General features: G+C 41.6%; 1 protein-coding gene across 1 annotated transcript in view; it reads left to right on the forward strand.

Moving 5' to 3' along the window:
* TSPAN2 (tetraspanin 2) overlaps positions 1 to 24,675 on the forward strand; it is a 211,325-nt gene that overhangs the window by 160,167 nt on the left and 26,483 nt on the right. The window contains exons 5-7 of the mRNA XM_088467423.1: positions 217 to 312; positions 3,320 to 3,400; positions 19,216 to 19,299. Of these exons, the coding sequence (XP_088323549.1) occupies positions 217 to 312; positions 3,320 to 3,400; positions 19,216 to 19,299 (261 nt within the window). The remainder of the gene's footprint in view (positions 1 to 216; positions 313 to 3,319; positions 3,401 to 19,215; positions 19,300 to 24,675) is intronic.

Here is a 24,675-nt window from a genome sequence, read left to right on the forward strand (position 1 = left end):
AAACACTATTGAGAACAGGTCACCGCTGTGCACTTGGTTAGTACCTGATCATGGTAACGTGCTGCCAGCCCTGACACCCTGCTTTATGTAGACTGCTTCCTCTCTAGACCGTGTTACAAAAGTTTACCATATTTGTTACTGACATTTCCAGAGCCTGATCTTTACCTTATTGTTGAATATAACTTGGTGCCTTGTTTAATTGTGTTCTCTTGACAGACCGTTACAGACATTCAACATTTATACTCGGAGGCTTACAAAAATTTTATAGACAAGGCGGAAGGAAACCAAACACTGCAAGAAGTTCACAGTTTGGTATGTGCTCAGTCTTCAGCTTGTGTGGGATGGATACAGCAGAACAAGAACATTATTCTAACAGTTCAGTGCTTTTTTGTGAAAGACGACTGGACAGATTTCAGTTACAGGATAAATACAGTTGTGAAAATAAATAACATTAATTACCATTATAACAAAACATTTAAGAAAAATTAAAATGCCATGTAGTAATAATCCATAGATTCACTCTAGGAGGAAATCTGTGCCTACATTACACAAATGCTCATTGTGGCATTCTGAGACCCGCTGTGCAAACCCATTGGAAAATGTTTCCTTTCATGTCCCCGATTGTTTTCAGGGGAGACCCCACCCAAAATATTTATCCTGCCATGATTATTTTGCCATAACTCTGTCCAGGGGCGTAACTAGAGCTAGGGGGGCCCATAGCAAAATCTTCAAGGGCCCCCCCTAGATCCCCAGCCACCCCCCACCGTATACACCCTCCTCACTCCCCTCTCCTCATCTTACCTGCTACGTGGTTGAGCTGCGCAGGGCAGGCACACCTCCTCTCCCGGTTGGCTCCATCTCTCCTCCTCACTGACTGATGCTGGGAGGAGGAGGCCACGCCTCCTCCCAGTGTTAGTCAATGAGGGCAGCTGGAGGCAGAGCTGACCAGGAGGATGAGACCATGGAGGGGGAAGATGCAACCACGGAGCAGCTAAGTCAAGGAGAGGGGAGTGAGGAGAGTGCAAGGGGGGGTGAAGACCGAGGCCTGGCAACGTAGGTGCAGGGTGAGAGCCGGGCTGGGCCACAGGCTGGTCTGGGCCCCATAGCAGCCGCGCCACCTGCAACTACGGTAGTTACGCCACTGACTCTGTCTCTTTTTGCACCTCAGTTAATAAGATAAAATGGAAACATTTAACCATGTCATGGTGGGGGCTTGGTCATGTTGGGGGGCATGGCCTAGTCTTAAGTGCTAGGTATCCCCTAAACCATAATACTGTATATCTACCCCTGAACAGGAAGGAAAGCCCCATAAAACCAGGACTGTCCTGCCTAATTTGGGACAGTGGGACGGAATAAAATATATATAATGCATGACCTGATTTTGTTTTGTGAGGTGATGCTGCCTAGCCCAACACGAAAGTGCTGTGTAGGAATAGAGCTTGGCAGTAAGTGAGCACAGCATGCAGAAACATGTTTTCATGCATAATGGTTTGTTTGGCTGCAAATTCTGCACCAGGATAACATTTACACCTAACTGTAAATCAACCCCATAGAGTACACATAGAAGACGTTGCCTTCCTGCCAGTCATAGCCAACAGTTGCTAAGGTACATTCATAAACTTAGTGTTTATTGATAACAAGTAGCAAAGGTGACAGATGACAAATATGTGTAAGGGGGTTAAACAAAGCCACAAAATACCCTTCCTCAGAGAGGCAGGAAAAGGTGAGAGCGCTTCAGTCACACGAGTGTCCCGGTTTCTCATTTTAAAAATATTGGAGCATTGAGGAAGTGTTTAGAAAATGATTATACATTACTTGCTGGACAAAGCCAGAAGAGACACTATGAATTAGCTACAGTATACAGTATATGGTCTTATGAGGTTTGGGTTTTAAATAAATACTGCAAATGTTATATGAATGTAGTTATGTATTTAGTTATTTACACTTCTCAGAAACTTTTTTTCTGCACATATTTTGTAAATATATACATGCAAGTTTGTGAAAAATATATGGTGTAGTAGGATTACTCTGTAATTGTAAAATGGGTAGGATTCCAAATGTTAAAAGTTATAGTAGAATTCAGAAACTGAATGGTAAATTTTAGTGGTGTAAGGACCAAAGTCTATTTACATTATTCATGATACATATACACATAAAACCAATATAATAATTGTAGAGGATAAATGCAGTCACAGTATTAGGAGATATATATCGTACAGTAAATATACAAGGGCTGAAGGGCAGCCTCGCATGCCCAGCTGGTCATAAAGGGATTCTAAAGTGTAAAAGAATTGTATTGTTCTTAGAACAATTACTAGATCAACTTTTGTTCAGATGTTAAAATTACCCAAATCCCCTAAATTCAGCAATCAGTTAATAATGTATTTATTTTCAAATCAGGAGATTTTACTATGTTGAGAAAATCAATGTTTATCCTGATAATATGAATAGACAATGTATTTCAATGGGACTAAAAAGCTCATTAAAATAGTTTGCCCATACAATTGAAAAGGAGAATTTTGGCTAATCGAAAGCAATGTTTACTTTTTCATGCTTGTGATTGGCTGTATAGGTACTTACATCCAAAGTCACTGTTACAAAGGAGTTAGCAGCAAAGTAGCTATATACTATTGTGGGATTGGTCCAGAGAGCGCTACCTGACAGTTACTGGGACTTATGCTAGTATATCCAAGCAGTCACTGGCTTTCAGAGAAGATGTGAATGCTTTGAAATTATTTTTGAATATTTTGATTACGCTTTTCAGTCACCATAGATCCTGTCCTGATCTGCAATTCACAATGGTGAAATCGATCATTTATTTATATGATTTATGGAGCTTTTTTTACCTTTAGTAGGTTAGGTTAGGTTAATTGGAAGTTGCCGCTATGAGAATTTCCAGGCTCTGGTAAAAAGGAGGCATGGTCACACTATGTGGCTGGGGGTGTCCATGTATAGTTGTGAATTGTGGGCTCCTTTTCGGCATTGTAGTGTTGAATGGGACATGAAAGCGCCCTGTTCCAGATGTGACTGCAGGGAGGCCCTGGTAATTTTTACAAAAGTCAGGACAGGCTGTTTTTTTAGTGGACCAGTTCCCAAAACCATAATGTGGCTGTAAACTAATATGTACTTGAGGCAGTGCATTTGCACAAATAGAAATGCATTGTTTGACTGCACTTTGAGAAATGAATTCCAGTATATTTTGTACAGTGTTTAAGGTATATGGGCTAGAGTCTGTAGTTGCTGCTATTCACTGAATGGCTTCTGCAGATAGTTTTATTAAACCTGTACATTTCTAACTTATCTCATCCATTCTTCACAGGCAAAATGTTGCGGGAATGAGGACCCTAAGAGCGCAGAGCATGTGAGCAGCTTGTGTTTAGAGGAGTATAGACAGCATAAGGTATGTTTTAGCCACGGTGCTTCTAGGTGTAAGATTATTGTGAAAACTTTTGTATAGTTATAGGTTATTCGGTAGATCCTAGAAATTTTTGTTTGCTATTTTTAGTTGCTAGTAAACTAAAATGGACAGAGCAAATGGTAGCAACCAAACTCTTTCCCAACATCAATATCAGTAATTCATCCCTCCCAGCATTTGGTGAAGCTCAATCGGGACATCTGCACGCCGAAGGTGTACGCGCTCCCAAAAAGGTGATGTTGCCTATGAGTGAAGGCGCATGGCCCAGCGGCACACCCCATTTCCATCACTAAGGGTCGTGCCCAGCATCTCCGAGATGCTGGGCTGCCCCCTGGGCTTCCCCCCCTACTGTGAATAGATGCTGTGCGCATGCACAGCATCTATTCTCGCTCTGCATACACGCTGCTCTGAGCAGCGGTTTATGCTTCCCCCAACTCCCCCCCCCCCCCCCATCACGGGACACTGCGGCCCACAGGTCAGATTGCGGGACAGTCCCAAAAAAACAGGACTGTCCTGCTGAATGCGGGACAGTTAGGAGGCAAGGTAATTTCTTAATGTAGCACTCACACTTTGTTTTGTTTTTGCTTATACCTTGTGACACAGCAAAGAAATCTATCCAGAATGGACCAAAAACACATATTTCTGGTTTCTTAATGGCAAGAAAATAAACAAAAAGCAAAAGTGTGTATATTTATTTAAATCATTTATGGTTTTTGCTGTGGCATCTATCCAGGATCCTGCACATAGGTTTTCATAATAAAATCTCAACCCGAAAATGAAAATGCATAATTTCTTCACTAGTTTAAATGAACTTCAATGAAATGCATGTAGGAATGATGTGGCATACCATTTTCAAAACTAGACAACCTACAGCATTAACCCCTGTAGGACTCATCTTCCACTTTGATCAGTGTGATCACCAGGCATTAACCCTTGTTCTACAGAAATTGTTGCAGTCCAAAGATGGGTTGAAGATTTCAAGTTGGCATCCATAAAATGAGGGGCACCCACATTTTAAAAAGGGGGTTCCTTCATTCAAATGATGTAGCCCCCTACTAGTTATTCTCTATGATCACGTGATTGCTGGACACTAACAGCTGTGTGGCCACGCATATTTGAAAGAGAGGTGTCCGCTCTTTCAAATTATGTGGCCCACTAGTAGCTCTTTTATTCACCAGATAACTACATCTGTAAATGTGGGGTCATCCACATATGAAAAAGGGAAGTCACTTTTTCAAATTATGTGGCCCTCTTAGCAGCTATTGTCTGGTGATCACCTGTGATCATCAAACAATATCACCCAGCAATACAGAAATGTATTTTTCTATAGATGAGGAAAGCGTACATTGGGCCTGATTCAGAGCCGCTCGTAAGCGGCCGCTCGTTCGCTCCGAGCGATGTTCACACAACTGCGCATGCATATAGGTTGTGATACGCATGCGCGAACCAGTCATTGCGGTCGGAAATTGTGTGCTCGCAAAATAGCGAATGACTGCTAATTTGAGTGACAGAATGAGGCGTTTGTGGGTGGTAAGGGTGTGCATAATTAACAAAGCAGCGTCATTGACCACGTCACTTGGTTGTCTTTTAGCCTGAACTGCTCGCATGATTGCGGTAGGAATATGCTACCACAAGCACTGCGAGCAGTTCAGATGCCTTTCGATGTACTCGATTAATCTAATAAATAGCGGAGATGACGTAGGATGCAAGTGGCCAGGGAGCGTTTTTTTAAAAATAGCGAGCGCATGTTTCGTTCGCTCGTTCAGACATAGAGGCGTCAACAGACCGCAAAGAGTGAGCGCTCTATTTAAATATCCGGCCCCTTTTTCTGAACGAGCGAGCGCAAATAGCGTCCGGCTCTGAATCAGGCCATTGTGCTCTATCTCCCCAAACTGGCCTGCACACAGACGGGGGCACACTGTCTTGAAAGAGAGGATTCTCCTCTTTCAAACAATGGTAGTTGGTAGTTATTGTCTGGTGACCACTAGATAATAACTGAAACAGTACACAAAAAAAAATAGTTTTCCACAGATGGGGGAATCTAAAGCCCAGATCTCCCCCGTATTGTGTCAAATAAAAAAATGATCCCTCATTGGATGAGGGAGGTTGTCTACTTTATAAAATGGCAGGACTTATTTGGGTACCATATTCTTCCTATACATAGTGAGGGTAAATTGAGACAGCGAATATTTGGGGAAAAAATGCATTTTCATTTTAAGTGCAGATTTTTGTTGTGAAAACCTACACATAAAATCCTGCTTTTTACTATTTTGGAAAGGTAGATTATTGGCAATGCAAGAAACACAAAGTATTTATTTTTGGTGTTTATAAGACAAGACATAAATCAGTTTTGCATTTTGTTTATTTTTTTGAGATTTCAATAAAAACACTATTTTGGCTATTGGGGTTGAATTTTTTTTTACATGTTAGAATGAGTAAATAGGCTAATGGTATTTTCTGAAAATACCAAGTCTTCTGAAAAAAAAAAAAACAAGGTATAATTTGTGTGGGTACTACATAAAACAAAATCAATTATATTTATGTTGGAATGTGACGAGCGTAAATGTGAATAATGACCTCAGCACAAGGGTGAAAAAACCCTCAGCAGTGAAGGGGTTAAATGATGGTACTACTTAGTTCGGTGCAGTGGAATGACCTCCTCTTCATTACCTTTATCAAACATGATGTCATGATGTCAAAGGAAAGGAGGCCACGAGTAGAAAGCTGAATGCTGACTTGTATATCATTTACTTATGTTAACGTATCTAAAATGCATGAATCTGAAGCCCAAGAATATAGCTGGGTACACACTTGTAGATATATAGTTTGTTTGAACAAAGAACGATATATCAGTAGCTGATCGGCAGGTGTGTACACCCGATATTTCTGTGAACAACGTCGTTCACAGACATATCAGGTCGCCCCTACAGCACAGCTGATGCCGAAATATCATACAGAGACATCAGTACATCTGCATGCTGACCTCCCATACACTGGTCGCAGGAATTTCCGACAATGATGTCACTTCTGGTTCCTGTGGCCAAGCATTTCAGGCGACGGATTTGTAAGTTTATATATGTACAAATCATTTGTGCAGAAAACTTACCAAGTCAATGGATTGGACGGACCATCGCTCAGTCCTCTTAAGCAAAGTGTTTCCCACACAATACTTTAAAGTTTACCTCTATGCCAGTTTCTTACAAATTATTTTTATGCAGGTTAAGAAAGGGGAGGGGGGTGGGGTTGGACGATAGTGATTTTTTGTAACATATAGTAAATAAATATCTTTTTATACTACATGCGAGACTCTGAATTTTTGATTCTTCATGTGTCTGAAATAAGTAGCATCAATACTAAACACGCCTTCCTTATCTAGATCTATTGATTAATATTTTTAGGTCTGCTAAATCTGTTGTGGGGCAATGGCAGAGTGAAATCACTTGTATGTACAAGCCATGGGACAGAATAGATAATAATGAATAGATAACAATGCATCTGCCAGGGCTGCATTTATAACATTATATTTGCATTGATCTCCTGCTGTTCTGCTGCATGAGTATATTAAATTAAGTTAATGATATATTAAGCATGTTACTTTCATTAGTTTTCCTTAGGGAAATATAAGAGCGTACCCTTTCTCCTCCTCTCCATGATAAATATGAACATAGAGTTTGTTATTCATTTAGTAACCAAAAGATCTATTCCCTGTATTGGAAAAGAGTTACAATAGAATTAGGGAGAGGTTTTATATACAGGAGGAATTGGACTCTTGAAAAAGTAGGTAAGAGACAGTTAGTATAATAATACTTACAGTATCTTCCTGTTCTATGTATGTAATATATAGCTAAATTATGTATAGCTATGCAGAAGAGTAGTGATGTAAAGCTGCAACCTACTTAAAAGAGGTGCGTGATTGGTGCACCCAGCACTCACAACCCCCAACATCACCCTTTAAAAGTGGATATAACTGAACTGATTTGCCAGTACAGGCTCACAGAACCAGTAGAGCCATGGGAAGAGTGACTGTATATAGCAGCCCTGGGTATGTTATATGTACATGGCAGCGCAGCTTTCAGTGCAGATACAAGTAACAATGGCAGGAAGGTGTACATGTGTGTTTACTGCTTCTGATGTTGTAGTTTCTACATTTTAGACTTGAAAATTGAATTTGGTTGATTTGGGATTACTGTATCGGGGCACACACGAACTTAAGACCGTACTTCACTGAGGGGTCTATTTACTAAGCTGTTTTAGGAGATAAAGTGAACGGTGATAAGGTACCATCCAACCACTCCTAACTGCCATTTTTCAAACACAGCCTGTGACATGGCAGTTAGGAGCTGATTGGCTGGTACCTTATCGCCGTTCACTTTATCTCCTAACACAGCTTAGTAAATAGACCCCTTAATCTTATTGTAACTGTATTACTAATTATGTCTCTTCATTAGCAAAAACTAATATAAAATGTAACTTTAATAAAATATTTCTTTTTTATATTATTAAAATACAATTGTAATAATTAAAAAATATTGTGTTACGAACAATATGATTTCTGGTCTTATTTATATATTCATTGTTTCACAACATCAAATCTATCACATGTAACTGACAGGTGTCCATAGAACGAGGACATATACTGTTTATTTATAATTCCAAGGGTATGAATACAATATATTTCAAGGGTCTAGTTGTATCCTTACTGCTGCCAATAATTCAGACTGAAAATCTCATAGCCCTCAGCGTTCCTAATGGAACCTCAATATCCCATTATCAATAACCCGTCTCACTCAATCCCATACTCCTTAGACAAGTCCTGACATAGGGCCTGATTCAGAGCCGGTCGTTCGTTCAACAAAAAGGGGTGGCTATTCAAATGAACCGTTCGCTCTTTGCGGTCTGTTGACGCCTCTGTGTCTGAACGAGCGAACAAAACTTGCGGTTGCAATTTTGAAAAAGACGCCCCCTGGCCGCTCGCACCATACGTCATGTCCGCTATTTATTAGATTAATCGAGTACATCGAACAGCGTATGAACTGCTCGCTATTCTTGTGGCTGGTGTTTGCTACCACAAATTTGCGAGCAGTTCTGGCTATAAAATAACCCAGTGACGTGGTCAATGACGCTGCTGTTTTAATTATGCACACCCATAAAACGCCCGTTTGGACCTTTAAGCACGCCTGCGTTCTGATTTCCACTCCCCGTTTTCAAGCACCTTCCCCTGTTACCACCCACATACGCCTCCTCCTGTCACTCATATTAGCAGGCATTCGCTATTTAGCGAACAAACGATTTTCGGCCGCACTGACTGGTTTGCATATGCGTATTACGATCTGTACGCATGCGCAGTTGGGCAAACATCGCTCGGAGTGAACGAGCGGCCGCTTACGAGCGGCTCTGAATCAGGCCCATAGACAGTTAATTAGGAATTGCACTGAATCCCATAATCATAGGCAGGTACCATAGATCAAGATCCCTTAGGGATTATAGCAGATCCCATATTGTTACCAAGTCTTAAACACAAACTTGTGGATCATGGTATCTATTATTGTCCTTGGTTCTATTATTTCAAGGATTAATCATCTTTGGTACCCAGTATATGTGGTACCATCCTGAGGTATCATCTATTTGGTTGAATTAATTTCATCAACCTATAATTAGGAACAAAGCACACACCAAACAGTGTACACCTTGTGTCTCCTGATGCGCGTTTCTCTAAACAAACTATTCAGGATAGCCTCTCCTTCTAAAGGAGGAAAGCATATCTTTCACCTGAATAGAGAAGTTCTCTAGAGATGAGCAGTTCCTGCGTAGTCTCATCAACTGGCCATTGGGAATATTGGCTTCCCAAAGGTAGTGATGAGCACTCTTAAAATGTAAATATGACTGTGTGTCAACTGTTTTAATGAAATTGGAAGTATTTATAATGCAGTCTCTTGCCTCTAGAGTCACATCGAGGAAATCTAACCGAGTAGGGTGATATTGATGAGTAAAAGTAAGATTGAAGGCATTACGGTTAAGTGCAGAAACAAAATGTGAAGCAGAAAGTGAATCCCCATCCCAAATAAAAAATAGATTGTCTATGTAACGGCCATAGAAGACCAGGTTCGCACCGAACTTGCTCCCCCACACATGGTGATCCTCAAACTCCCCCATGTATAGGTTCGCATAGCTCGGCGCAAACCTAGTCCCCATGGCCATCCCCATGGCTTGAAGATAAAAAGTGTCGAGAAATAAAAAATAATTGTGAGTAAGAATAAAAGTAATACAATCCAAAATAAACAACCTGTGTTCCTGGTTGAGATCCTCATCTCTCGTCAGTCGAGAGGAAATACATTGTACACCAAGAAGATGAGGAATATTGGTGTACAATGAGGATACGTCCATAGTGAGGAAGGCATATGAAGGCTTCCACTCTATCGTATCCATCTGAAGTAAAAAATGAGTAGTATCCTTCAAATAGGATCTCAAACCAGGAACATAGGGTTGAAGAAAAGTGTCAATGTAATGGGAAAGATTGGAAGTGAGGGAATTAATACCAGAGATAATGGGACGCCCAGGTGGTGAAGAAAGGGATTTGTGGATTTTAGGAAGATGATAATAAATGGGTGTGACAGGATATCGATTATATAAAAAACACCAGATTTCCTTCATTATGACTCCAGAGGCAAGAGCAGCATCCAGAAGAGACTTAAGCTCAGAGAGAAAAATATTAGTTGGATCCGTAGATAACGTACGGTAAAATGCATGATTACTGAGTTGATTAGAAGCTTCTTTGAGATAATCGGTTCTGTCCTGAACTATGATGGATATATACATATTTTATTACTATGTTCCAACCTTTCTCCATCCCTATTTTTTTGGGAGATTTGCTAAGCCTTGCATTATACACTGTAGTTTAGTTATAGATGATTTGTAATATATTAAGAAATTATTAAATAATGTGCAAGAGTCATTTCCTTCGTTATGACTCTTGCCTCTGGCGTCATAACGAAGGAAATCTGGCGTTTTTTTATATAATCCATATCCTGTCACACAGTTCAAAATATGGAGAGAATATCTCTTTTAAAGACCAAGAAATTGGAAGGAAATACCGATCCTATTTCTAACAGAGATACTGCATTCATTTGTAAATACAGCTCCTGTCATAAGCAAATTAGAGAAAATATATATAAGAATTATCGTACCCTTCAGCAAGATAATATTTTAAAAAATATTCTACCTCCCAGACCATTAATAATTTACAAGAACAAATCTTTAAAATCAATTTTAGCACCAAGCTATCTTAAACCACATGTAAATTCTGACAATACAATTACCAATTCTGAACAATGGTTACCGTATAGACCACCGGGTTTCCATCGCTGTGGGAAGACTAGATGTACTATGTGCTCTTATACTGATAAAAAGACAACTAGTATAACCTTTAAAGATTCAAAAGATCCATATGTGATCACTAATTTCATGAATTGTGACTCGAGCTATGTAATTTATCTACTTACCTGTGGGTGTGGATTGCACTATGTAGGTCGTACCACGAGACCTCTAAAGAGACGATTTATGGAGCATAGACGTAACATCACAAATAGAGTTACCACACATAGTTTATCCTCCCATTATTTGAAAGTACATAATAGTGATCCACAATCCCTTAAGATCATAGGACTTGAGCATGTAGTACACACCCAGAGGGGTGGCAATAGATATAAGACTCTTTGTCGCCAGGAGGTCTTCTGGATGTTCAGATTAAATTCTTTACATCCAGAGGGCCTCAATGAGTCTGTAGAGTTAAACACGTTCATTTGATTCTGGTTAGATTGAGGTAGATAGGGTCCCCATCATCTATCTTAACCAGAATATATGATGGATATATACATATTTTATTACTATGTTCCAACCTTTCTCCATCCCTATTTTTTTGGGAGATTTGCTAAGCCTTGCATTATACACCGTAGTTTAGTAATAGATGATTTGTAATATATTAAGAAATTATTAAATAATGTACATTATGTACTTCTAATTAGAATTAAACTATGAGTGAATTCTAATAATAACAACTACTGGGGTTCTGTCGATATATCATTTGTTATACAATATGATGGATATGTTCCATTTTTCAATTTTTATGGTATATAGTTATTTATTATAATTTTTTTGTTATATATATGAATTTATTTAATAATCACAGAGAGTAGTCCTAGTGACAAATATAAAATATAGTTTATTATCAGCATATGCAGGATACTGAATAATGATGGGACCAATTCTAATTGATCGTCTCTATTAAATACTTAGATCACCTAGTGAATACTAGATGTATGTAGGAATAATGATCTATATATTCTACTTAATAGGGTGATTCGGGTGTTCTTTATAGACACCGATCTAATCAATATATTGATAATATGTATCCGAGCCGGCCTTATCACGTGGTGTATGTTTACATCACGTGACTCAGTGATGTACTCGTACAACAATCTCCGTGCATCAACATGGAACACGGAGTGGTCCGGAGTTGAATCACGTGGTGTGTGTTTACATCACGTGATTCCATCATTACACCTTAAACACGGAGTGGTTTGGAGTTGAGTCACGTGGTGTATGTTTACATCACGTGACCTAATCATCGCATCTTGGAATAGAAGCTAGACACAAGCACTATGTGTCATACTGAATCACGTGATTTCTGTGGATATCACGTGACCGGATGCCATGCTCCGTTTCTGAGTGAAACCAGGTGATTGTTAATATTCAGATTTGATTTATTTTACAAGTTTTAAGCTATTTAGGGGATGTTATTATGTATTTATGTGTATTTAGATATATGAGAGACAATTAATTTGGATTTTCTATACGGCTTGATTGATTAGTTATTGTTGTTAGTCACAGCTGATTATCATCAATGTGTGTACAGGGGTATATAAAGCCCCACATTGAAGCAGTGTGGATATTGCTACTGAGGAAGCTGTGGGACCTACCACAGCGAAACGCGTTTGGCACCCTACTATTATACAGCACTTGGATTTCTATGTGGACTCGTTTCCGGACCAGCACTATTCATCACTTTCCAGTTTTTTTCTTCTTACGTCAACATGCCAGTGCAAGAATATCTGCATTACCTTCAGGCTGTGGACATTTAATGAAGTCTGGTAATTATAAAAGGTGGATATTATTCCGGATCCACACATGTAGACCAGTGACTGCTGCTTAATTGTTGCTATAGTGAATATCACCTCAAGCGAGACTATCTTTTGAGATTAATTCTCATATTAACTTTTTATTTAAACAGTTTCACCCATCGATTCATATGGATATTTCCTTTGGATTTCTTCTGGATTATTATTAATTTTCTTCAGTATATTTTTTGAACTCACCCGTCATTAATTTATTTATTCATTTATTCAATTAACATTCATAATTTTTTATTTTTATTATTCTGCAATATTCAATTTGTTTTTTATTTATGTTGTTTCCATTGTAAAATGTAATACTTATGGAATGTACTTTTTAACATATTTTATACATTAAATTGAGATATTTTTCAATCAAGTCGTATAGTTCTTAATTATAATGTACTGAGATCTTATAGATCCTATTTATTCTCTCCTATTTGAAACCATACATCTTTCCTGATATATTTATTTTTTGCATTAGCATATCATGATACCTATGTTGTAACATTAAGGCCCTGATTCAGAGCCGGACGCTCTGAACAGAGCGCTCGCTCTGAATCAGGGCCCTCCTCCATTAAAATGGAGCGTCCTCCTGGACGCTCGTATAGCTGTGGGTCACCACCCACAGCATATACGAGCGTGCAAAAAGATGGTCGCGATGGTCTTGACCATCGCGACCATCGGACTTGCGAGGGAAACCCTGCGGTCGGGTTTCCCAGCCGCAAGGCCAGGAGTGATTTTGGCTCTATCAGAGCCAAAATCACTCCCACTGACATCACTAGTGATGTCAGTGGGGCCGGCTTCAGACGGTAGGCGTTCCCATGGGAACGCCTCCGTCTGGCAGGCACGCCCCCGGCACGCCCACCAAAGGGGGCGTGTTGTCAATCAACATCGACAGCACGCCCCCTTTGGTGCGAGACCCCGAGCGATGGAAAGCCCGTCGCTCGCCGGGTCTCGCGCATGCGCACGACGGAGCTCCCTCCGTCGTGCGCATGCGCAATGGGGAACATCGACCCACTTGCGAGCGTACTGCCGCTCACGAGTGGGTCTGAATGACCCCTTAAGTTCCTAGCGCTGTTCATATATATATTCTTTCGTTCACACCATAAATAAATGTAGGTTTCATCTAATATGATATATATGGGATTTGCAGTGATTCCTAATAGGTTGATGACATGAATTCAACCAAATAGATGATACCTCAGGATGGTACCACATATACTGGGTACCAAAGATGATTAATCATTGAAATAATCGATCCAAGGGCAATAATAGATACCATGATCCACAGGTTTGTATTTAAAGTTTCGAAAGAACTCTCCTCGGGAGCTCCCCGGCAGTCGTGGTCACGATTTGGTAAAAAAAGCTGCCAATTTGATTCACGATCTAACGAACTATCCTGCAACATGTTGGAAGTCCAAATCGTGAGATCGTGCATTATGAATCGTACTTTACCAAACAACACACGAGGATCTTCACGATTGGTGGGAAATTTAAATAATGGGCGGGGCTAGCTAGGGGGTATAGAAAGCAGGCACCATTTTAACCCTAGGGGTGCACATTCTGCTCTGCTACTAGTGAGGCTAGGTGTATACCTACTGTACCCTGTACATTGCTACTGTGCTCTGCTTTGTATATGGCTTGCCTTTTACAAAGTGTGTTTTACCTGCAAATGTGCAGTCTATCCTGTTCCTGAATTCTGTGCTGATGGAGCCCTATTGGTATAGAGTGTTGGTCGCCTATGCTGGGCTCAGGGTGGTGAAGGAGAGGGCCCAGAGAAAGAGGAGTGCATGCTGGACCAAGGGGTGGCTGCAGCAAAGGGATACTTGCTCTCACATGTCCCTGCTGATGGAGATCAAGGAGAACAACGTGGACGACTACCACAACTACCTGCACATGGATGACAAAACTTTCCAGGAGTTGCTGAGTATGGTGACTCCCACCACATCCGGAGGCAGGACACAAAGTGGCAGAGGGCAATCCCTGCTGAAGAGAGACTGGTGGCTACCCTGAGGTACCTGGCTACAGGAAGGTCACTGGAAGACCTGAAGTTTGGGACAATCATCTCTCCTCAGTCCTTGGGCGTCATCATCCCCGGACACCTGCAAGGTATCGTTAAAGTGCTACAGTACCAGTATTGCAAGGTAAGAAAAAAAACACACTACACATTTGTTCTTTTGAAAGAAAAAAAGTTTTTATTTTTTGTGTTTTTTTTTTTTTACTCTTTATATAACTGTGTTGACAGCCAATAAGGCTGCATTAACAAGACTGTGCCAACAATACTGCACAGTATTAAATAAAAAAAATTTGAGTTTTTTTTTAATATATAAATTTTACATTATGTATATAAAATGTTGAAAACAGCATTATCACCAAATTTATCAATCCCTATAGGTAGGCTGCTGTATGTTATACGGTGGGTCAGACGCCAGATTGAACAGGCCAATACACACATGGCACAAGCACAGATTGTGACCCCAGCTTCCATCAATCTGTATTGCGCCATCTGTGTAGTGACCTTGTCCAATCAGCGTCATCACCACCATATAGCAAACAGCACCTATTTTGAGTGATAACATTTGGTGATAGTATAGGAAATAGTAATAAAATAAAAGACATTTTCAAAATGTTGGCAGTGTATATTGCCTGGCTCGTGGATGGGTTACTGGGTGGGGGAGTAGCCTCCAACTGGGCTAGGGGGGGGCCTCACAGAGGCGGTTGGGACATTAGAATACAGAAGTGGGTCTGCAATGTATGTTGACCCATGTAATTTACAATTTAGTGACCTTATTAATAGCTCATACACCAGCCTCTGAAAATTTCCCTAACTGCAGAGGAGCCATTGATGGAAAACACATCCGCATTAACCCACCTGCCAACACCAGATCATATTACTACAACTATAAAGGTTTCTTCAGCATCGTTCTCATCGCAGCGGTGAATGCCAACTATGAATTTTTGTTTGTGGATGTTGGCAAGAATGGCCGTGCTTCGAAAGGTAGTCCTTCAAACAGACGGCATTCTACCAGAGACTCACCAACAAAACCCTCAACTTGCCATCACTGGACGAGACAAAGCACGGCCTAAATTATGTTTTCGTTGCAGACCAGGCTTTTGCTTTACATGAACATGTGATGAAGCCATTTGCACAGAGGGGCCTGACCAGAAGAGGATCTACAACTATCGTCTACCCGGGCACAGCGCATTGTGGGAAATGCGTTTGGAATACTCAGCAACTGGTTCCACATTTTCCACACCCCCATAAACCTACATGTGGACAAGATAGACTGGGTCGTGATGGCGTGCTGTGTGCTGCATAACTTTCCGCGAAGAAAAACTACACAACGAGGACCAGTCACAGCTAAACCAGAAGATGCAGGACATCCAGAGGAGACTGCCCAGTTTCCATCGGTGTCTGCACCTCCAATTCCAACAACATCAACCGCACGTGCCAAAGAAGTGAGGGAGGAGTATATGGCCTATTTCAATGGACCAGGTGAAGTGCCATGGCAGGAGGACTGTCTGTGAAATAACTGACTATAGTGGACAATTGGGATTGATCTAAAATGTTTTGTTAAAAAAAAGAAAAGGTTTTGGATTATGAACTGTGTCTCTACTTACCAAAACTTCCTTAGGCATCCACTCACTGCTGCCGAATCTTCTCCCTCTTGCTCGGCCATCAGGACGACAGACTGGCGTTGTGGCTCCTGATCGCTGATGAAGCTTATCAAGCTATAGTACCACAGTGTTGGATGATACACGTTGTCGGTGCCTGCTACGGAGCTTTTCGAATTGTCCACTTTCTTCTCCTTAACGTAGACCGTACGCAGGTTCTGGATTTCTGGCGGACTGTTTTCAGGGTAGCATCCGCAATAAACTTTTTCATGTACTACAACAACACCTCCAAAGCTGCCAATTTTTGAGACTTATTATGGTCTACAGCTTATCTGCCATAGACATTCTTTGGACTGTAGGATCTCGAGGAATCCAGTCACAAACTCTCGCTCGCTAACCATAGACATTCCTAGGAAGAATAAAAATATGGACATATACATTTTTAGCTATATTTGTAAATTGTTTTGTGATTTTTAATGTTTATTTTTAATGATGTTTTAATTTGTTTTTTTTTTACAGGATTTTAATGTGTTTTTAATTGTATTTTAATTTGTTTTTTTACAGGATTTTAATATGTTTGCAATGGTATTTTAATATGGTTTTTACAGGATTTTAATGTGTTTTTAATTGTATTTTAATATTTTTTTACAGGTTTTTAATATATTTGTTTATGCTGATGTAATAGATTTGTTTATGTTGTTGCAATGTATTTGTTTATGTTGTTGCAATACATTTGTTTATGGTGTTATATTACAACATCATAAACAAATATATTACAGTAACATAAACAAAGAAAATATATTTCAACAGCATAAACAAATATATTACATGTTGTTGTAATAGAATTGTTTAAGTTGTTGCAATGTATTTGTTTATCTTGTTGTAATATATTTGTTTATAAAATTTTAATATATTTGCAGTGTTTTCATATTTTCTAGGTATTTATTAGGTGGGTCGTGACATTGGTGGGTAGGTGGGTGGCGCACATTGGTGGGCATGGAAGGTTAATGCATGACCCAGCCACCGCCAACCTCTTTTCGGTGGGTGGTGGCTGGGTCATGCATTTATAGGTGGGTGGCACACATTAGTGGGTAGGAGGGTGGACATGGGAGGTTAATGCATGACCCAGCCACCACCCGCCTCATTTCGGTGGGCGGTGGCCGGGTCATGCATTTATAGGTGGGTGGCACACATTGGTGGGTAGGTAGGTGGCGCACATTTGTGGACATGGGAGGTTAATGCATGACCCAGCCACCGCCCGCCGAAATGAGGCGGGAGGTGGCTGGGTCATGCATTTATAGGTGGGTGGCACACATTGGTGGGTAGGTGGTGCACATTGGTGGACATGGGAGGTTAATGCATGACCCAGCCACCGCCTGCCTCCTTTCGGCAGGCGGTGGCTGGGTCATGCATTTATAAGTGGGTGGCACACATTGGTGGGTAGGTGGGTGGCACACATTGGTGGGCAGTGGGGTTGCATCAATACAGTACCAATACTCACCAAAGTGCAGAAATCCAGACTTCAGGTGTGCAGGCTCAATCGTGCGTCCTTCTCCTTCCATCCACGATGCTGCACAAAATGGGGTTTGTGCGTGTACAGGGTCTTGTCAGTCAAAATACGCGACGTACGATGAATCGTAAGATACTTTGTGAGTTCTCACGATCGGCACCACATTGTGTCCCGGATTGGCAAATCTGCTCTACAGCACGGCAGATCTGAAGATGCAATATATACGACGAGCGGGGACGCGTATTGGCATCGTGATCGTGAGTGGTCACTCATGATTTGGGCATATTGTACACGATTTGTTGTAACGATTCGTCGAAATCTGCCAAATCGTATAAAATATTGCTATGTGTGTAGGCACCTTAAGACTTGGGGCAAAATTTACTAAGCGGTGGGTTCTAAGCCCTGGCGGTTTGACGGCGGGTTCTATTCTGTTCTAAACCCCGAGGGTTTGGCGGCGGTTTTGCTATCTGCTGCTTTACTAAGGCCAAAACCGCAACAAAACTGCCGTCAAAACACATTTTAGAATACAATAGAGCAGGGCTGTCATTTAGGAACCGCTGCAAAACCGCCACCAAACCCCCGGGGTTTAGAACAGATTAGAACCCACCATCAAACCGCCACCAAACCGCCGGGATTTAGAACCCGCCACTTTGTAAATTTTGCCCTTGGTAACAATATGGGATCTGCTATAATCCCTAAGGGATCTTGATCTATGGTACCTGCCTATGATTATGGGATTCAGTGCAATTCCTAATTAACTGTCTATGTCAGGACTTGACTAGGGAGTATGGGATTGAGTGAGACGGGTTATTGATAATGGGATATTGAGGTTCCATTAGGAACGCTGAGGGCTATGAGATTTTCAGTCTGAATTATTGGCAGCAGTGAGGATACAACTAGACCCTTGAAATATATTGTATTCATACCCTTGGAATTATAAATAAAAACAGTATATGTCCTTGTTCTACAGATACCCGTCAGTTACATGAGGTAGATTTGTAAATAAGACCAGAAATCATTTTGTTGGTAACACAATTGTTTGTTAATAATATAAAAAATAAATATTTTGCTGACCTATTTTTAAGAGTCATTAAAGTTACATTTTATATTAGTTTTTGCTAACGAAGGGACATTATTAGTACTACAGTTACTATAAGATTTAGTGAAATACAGCCTTAAGTCCGTGAGTGCCCCGATACAAGAATACTTTTTCTTATTTGCATGTCAATTTATATTCCTGGGTGCACCTCCCCACCATCAATGAAGTAATATTCTGTATTGAACTTAATAGGGAATTGGACAAGCTGTGGTAATATTTGTAGGTCTGTGCGGATCTGCTCTCCCCTTTTTCTGTATGGTTTGGGATTACACTGGAAAATACTGTATATTTTGTATAAAATATGACAGAGCAAATTACATGCACATGATACCATTTTGTAGCAGATCCTTTTATACCTTTGGGTTGCATTATTGTGTTAATCAAACCTGTATCTGACATTTTGTAGAACTGCTTGGAAGAGATTGAGAAGGTGGTACATCATAATTTCCAGATAGTTGGAATACTTGCAGTCTGTACAGCCGGAATAACTGTAAGTATTATGCAGGTGACATGTGTTTACAGAAATGGTGTAAAAGGAAATGTCGACAGCATTAAGATCGACAAACAAAGTAGTTCCCATGTACAAATTTTGAAACTGAAACTTTTGAGTTGAAAAGCCTGGCTTATAGCCTAGAACATTATACATTTCCACCCCATCCGATGTGTCCTCCAATGTCTGCCAAAGTTCAGCAATGCTCTCTACACTGCTATCGCGGTGGTTATTAATATTTTATCGGCAACAGTGAGAATCATCACTGTGTCACAGCAAACATTGGGGTAACAGAGGTGCCAGATAGGGTGTAGTGACAGACCCAGGCAGGTAATACTGTGTGATAATATGTAATTAACAGTGGGTAATGTTATATTCAGTATCAGATGGAATTAAGTTCAAGTTGTTTAAATCTAATAATAAACATGTTGTGATATGAAGTGAGGCACAGTTAAAGGTGTGAATAGAAATTCTCAAAATCTTACTAAACTATATATGTAAATATATCTGTTAATAGATAAGCTTCAACAAAATGACTTTGATTCTTGCTCTTTCCAGCACATACTTGGCTGCTATTACTTTTTAGTGATGGAAATAAAATGTTTATCATCTAAATGACAGTTTGCCTGTGGGAAGAAAGTTCCTCCAGGTTATATAATGCTACCTTGTCAAAGGCCTCTCATTTAGATACGAGATACATGCCACAGACATACTGTAACCTTTTTATGATTTTCCTAAGCACTATCCATAGCTTCTCACATATCTCGGTAATCTCGTAGTTGTATTCTCCCTTAATATGGAGTTAAATGTTTACTTTTATGTGGGTCAATGACTTTGACATGCTTTAATTATAGCTAAATGAAGCTAACAATAATAAGTTGACTATATGAACTTTTCACACATACATTTTGTTGTGGTTTCTTATTATTAAGCATAGAAATATAGAGATTGGGTAAACACAGTAATGCTGGGTACACACTTAAGCCGCATACACACTAGACGATTTCCATGAATGAAATGGACACTAACGATATCGTTCAATGTAGGGATGAGCGGGTTCGGTTCCCTGAGAACCGAATCCACCCGAACTTCGGGGATCCGGGGCGATCCGAGCCCAAGCTCGGATCTCCCTGTCTGCCCCGGATCCCTCTCCCGAGGCAAAACCTCGAGATCAGCTGTCGGATCTCGAGGTTTTGCCTCGAGCGCCCATTTTAAAAAAATGCCTTTGCCTTTAATGGGCAAAGTGCTGATTGGCTGACAGAGCCGTCTGTCATGGCTCTCAGCCAATCAGCATTATGGTGCTCATTTGCATGTAGCACGGACTCGTGAGATCCGTGCTACTTGCATCTGTGTCATTGACACAGAGCACTGACATGAAAAAAAACATACTCACCATCTCCTATGCGAGGTTCTGTCCTCTTCGTTCCAAAGTAGGCATCCCCAGACTTGGCAAAAAAAAAAAAACGAAAACCGATCCACGAACTTAATACCGTTCTATAGAACGGTACTTCCCGAATGAGAGCTTAGCGGCGGGGTATCACCATGGAAACCCCGCTGCTAAGGGTTCATTGGCTGAGAGAGGCCATCTCCCGTCGCTCTCAGCCAATGAACGGCTCCCTCCATTGTAGTCAATGGTGGGAGCCGCAAGGTTATTAAAGTTTACCCTGCGGTTCCCACCATTGACTACAATGGTGGGAGCCGTTCATTGGCTGAGAGACGGGAGATGACCTCTCTCAGCCAATGAACGCTTAGCAGCGGGGTTTCCATGGTGATACCCCGCCGCTAAGCTCTCATTCGGGAAGTACCGTTCTATAGAACGGTATTAAGTTCGTGGATTGGGTTTTCGGTTTTTTTTTTTGCCAAGTCCGGGGATGCCTACTTTGGAACGAAGAGGACAGAACCTCGCATAGGAGATGGTGAGTATGTTTTTTTTCACAGGTCCCCTAGGGATACTTTACCGGACAAGTGGACCGATGCTACAGGTTACATAGGTGAGTATTTGTACATGTGTGTGTGTGTATGTATGTTTAATAAACTTATACTGGCACGGTGTGTGTGTCCTGTGTTTTTTTTAACATTTTTTTTACAGGTGAACTACAGGTACTAGTGGGCCCTTAATGCCCTGCATGCTGGTACATGTGGTTCTCCAAGTACCAGCATGCGGGGCAGGCTAGCTGGGACTTGCAGTTCTACTTATAAAGACAATGTTTGATATTCTTTATTTACACCACACCACACAATCAACCCGCCACCCACCGCTACCAGGGGTGGCGGGGATAGCCCCGGGCTATCAGCCTGGGCGTGGGGTGCCCTGGAGAGGGTGACCCCTTTATTGGGGGGGTCCCCAGCTCTCCAGGGATCCCCGGCCTGGGCTGACTAGCGGTCAGGGCTGATGCTGCGGCTGGGGGGCCCGGTGAAAGGGTTCCCCTGGCTGTGGCATCAGCCCCCCGCTAGAAAAAGTCCAGTGCTGGTTCTGGAACATACAGGGGAACCCTACAAATTTTTTTCCCCTGTATTTCCAGAACCAGATCAGAGCCCAGAGCTGGTTAACAGAATACGGGGGACCCCTACGTCGTTTGTCCCCCGTATTTTGGCAACCAGCGCTGGTTCTGACTAGCCCGGTGCTGGTTGTGCTTAAGTACAGGGGACCCCTACGTCGTTTGTCCCCTGTATTTAAGCACACCCAGCACTGGGTTACTAATGCTCGGGGCTGGTTGCTCTTTTTTGGGGGGGTGCACGCCATTTTTTTCTTTTTTTACACAGGTTTTTTTTTTTTACCACAGCAGCACAGATGGGTCTCACGGACCTGTCATTGCTCTGTGCCAATCACACAGATGCATGTAGCACGGATCTCCCGGGTCCGTGCTACATGCAAATGGGCACCATAACGCTGATTGGCTTCCTGTCTGCCACTGCAGTGCCACTCCTAGATGGGCCACGTGTTTGTGCCGCCCACTTGTGTCGCTTAGCATAGTCATCCAGCTACCTCGGTGCAACCTTTTGGCCTAAAAACAATATTGTGAGGTGTTCAGAATAGAGTGGAAATGAGTGGAAATTAATGTTATTGGGGTTATTAATAGCTTAGGAACAAAAAAAGGCCCATTTTATGTGATTTTAGCGTTTTTTTTTTATTTTTTAAGAAAAAATCCAGATCCAAAACACAAAACCCAGAACCCAAAACACGGAAGGGTGGTTTTGGCAAAACAAATCCAGATCCAAAACACGAAGAAAGATCCAGATCCAAAACCAAAACACAAAACTCGAAAAGTGGCCGGTGCACACCCCTAGTTCAATGATATATCATTCAGTGTGTATGCAGTGAATGACCAACAATGCGCGCTCCCGCGGGTTGTTAACGATGTCTTTTGTAGTCCGTACATGCAGGCCAATCTGACGCTATCGTCAAGAATTGCCTGTGCAGAGATGTGGCAGGATGACTTCACTGAAAGAGATCTTTAAAGATATCTCCCAGTGTGGACACCCAATATCGTTTGTCCTACACTACAGGAAGATCAAGGGAAATCTTTCACCAATATTGTTGATACAGCAAATCATCTAGTGTGTATGAGCCTTTAGAGATGTGTACCCGGACGATATGTCGGGCTGACATATCATACAGCGGGTACACATTGAGCGATGTAATGAACACCGGAATGATCCCTCGTTCCGTCCTTCATTACCTGCAATGGTGCCGCAAGCGATTTTGTCCGGTTGGTTGTGCAGCATGGCCGACCGGATAATAATGCATGCGATTGCGGGAGCGCAAAGATAGTCCGTACACACTGGACAATCTGGACGATATGTTGTTCTAATTCGGCCGGAAAAGACATATCGGGCTGACATCGTCCTATTGTGTACTGAGCTTAAATCTGGCTGTTAGCTTGATCACGGAACCGTTGGGTCTGTATCTAATTAGTGCTGCACTCTCACAGCAGCTCATCCATAGTTTTTGTCCATCTACAAGGGTTGGAGTGTGGAGCCCTTGCACCCGATGATTACAGAACAATTTGGTCTAAATCAGCAGACAGAGGGCCTGATTCAGCAAGGAACACTCAGGAAAGAACGCACCCACTGCTGCAAGAATATGCTAATCAATGCATACGCACGGAGACTGCAGCACAAGATGCAGACGTCCAGCCCTATATTAAGCCGCCCATCTCTCTTTACTCACAGCCTGATAAGCACGCAAGATAGCATAAACATCGGTAACATCGAGAACCATCAGACTCATTAGCATATTAGTGGTTGACCTTACTTGCTGCAGGAATTTGGCCGCTTCCTGAGTACAGCTTACGGTGTGGCTGCGTATGCCACCGCACTTGCGTAATTATGCACGCCTCTATAACGGCATCCCAATGCACAGGCACGCCTGCGTTCGCCCGACCCCTCCCCTTCCCCCCCCGTCACCACCCACAAACGCCACTTCCTATCAATCAATTTCGGAAGGGTCAGCGTACACACTGCGTGTGGTCTGCGTACCCTAACCCCATCGCACTGGCTAGTTCGCGCACACGCATTGCGATGCATACCAATGCGCAGTGCAAAAACATCGGCCAAGTGCGTGCGTTCTCTCCTGGGCGTTCCTTGCTGAATCAGGCCCAGAGTCACTGTGCATGATCACATTACAGTCGGATGCTTTCAGCTTCAAGATATTATTTCTCGAGTATTGTATGGCCTAAGTAAGAGTCATGGGGTACAAACTCTGCCCACTTCATCCATTCATTCATAATATACAAGTGATCTCTGTGATGAGCTATAGGAAATGTCTGTGGTCCAATTCTTATCACTGCTTTCTCTGATATGTGATTGGTTGAGCAGTTGTCTCTCATTGAACTATATTATAGATTGGAAAGCTTAACTTAAGTACCCACTGTAAGGGGCCACCTTTTGACAAACCATTCTCAACTACAGTGGCACTCCTCCCCATTCCTCCCCTGATATCCTGGGAGATAATTGTACAACTGTGAGCAATGCATTCCACCACACATTAGGATCTAATATGGTGAGCTCACACAGTATTGTGTACAGGTTCTGCCCATGACACCATATAGGTTGAAGTCCATGAGGATGCATTCTTCAAACTCTTTTTACACCATATTGTATTAAGTATAATTCTTAAACCACCATTTCTGGCCAAAGATCTTCGTTATGGATTAGCTGTACTGTATGTTATGTGTCTTGGTCTTGGTGCCTGATCTGACAATCTCCTGGCCTATTGAATTTGTTAATCACAGTTGGCTGAGGAGCCATTGAGCTGCACCTATGATACATTTGCCACATGTTAATATCCAAGAATAGCCTTGATTGGCTTTCATGTCAGTCCAACTAAGGATATAATTTCTGGCCAAAATATGTATTGTGGAATCATTAAAGGGT

The sequence above is a fragment of the Taudactylus pleione genome, unplaced genomic scaffold (assembly GCF_031769625.1).
Source record: "Taudactylus pleione unplaced genomic scaffold, aTauple2 ptg000010l, whole genome shotgun sequence".
NCBI lineage: Eukaryota > Metazoa > Chordata > Amphibia > Anura > Myobatrachidae > Taudactylus > Taudactylus pleione.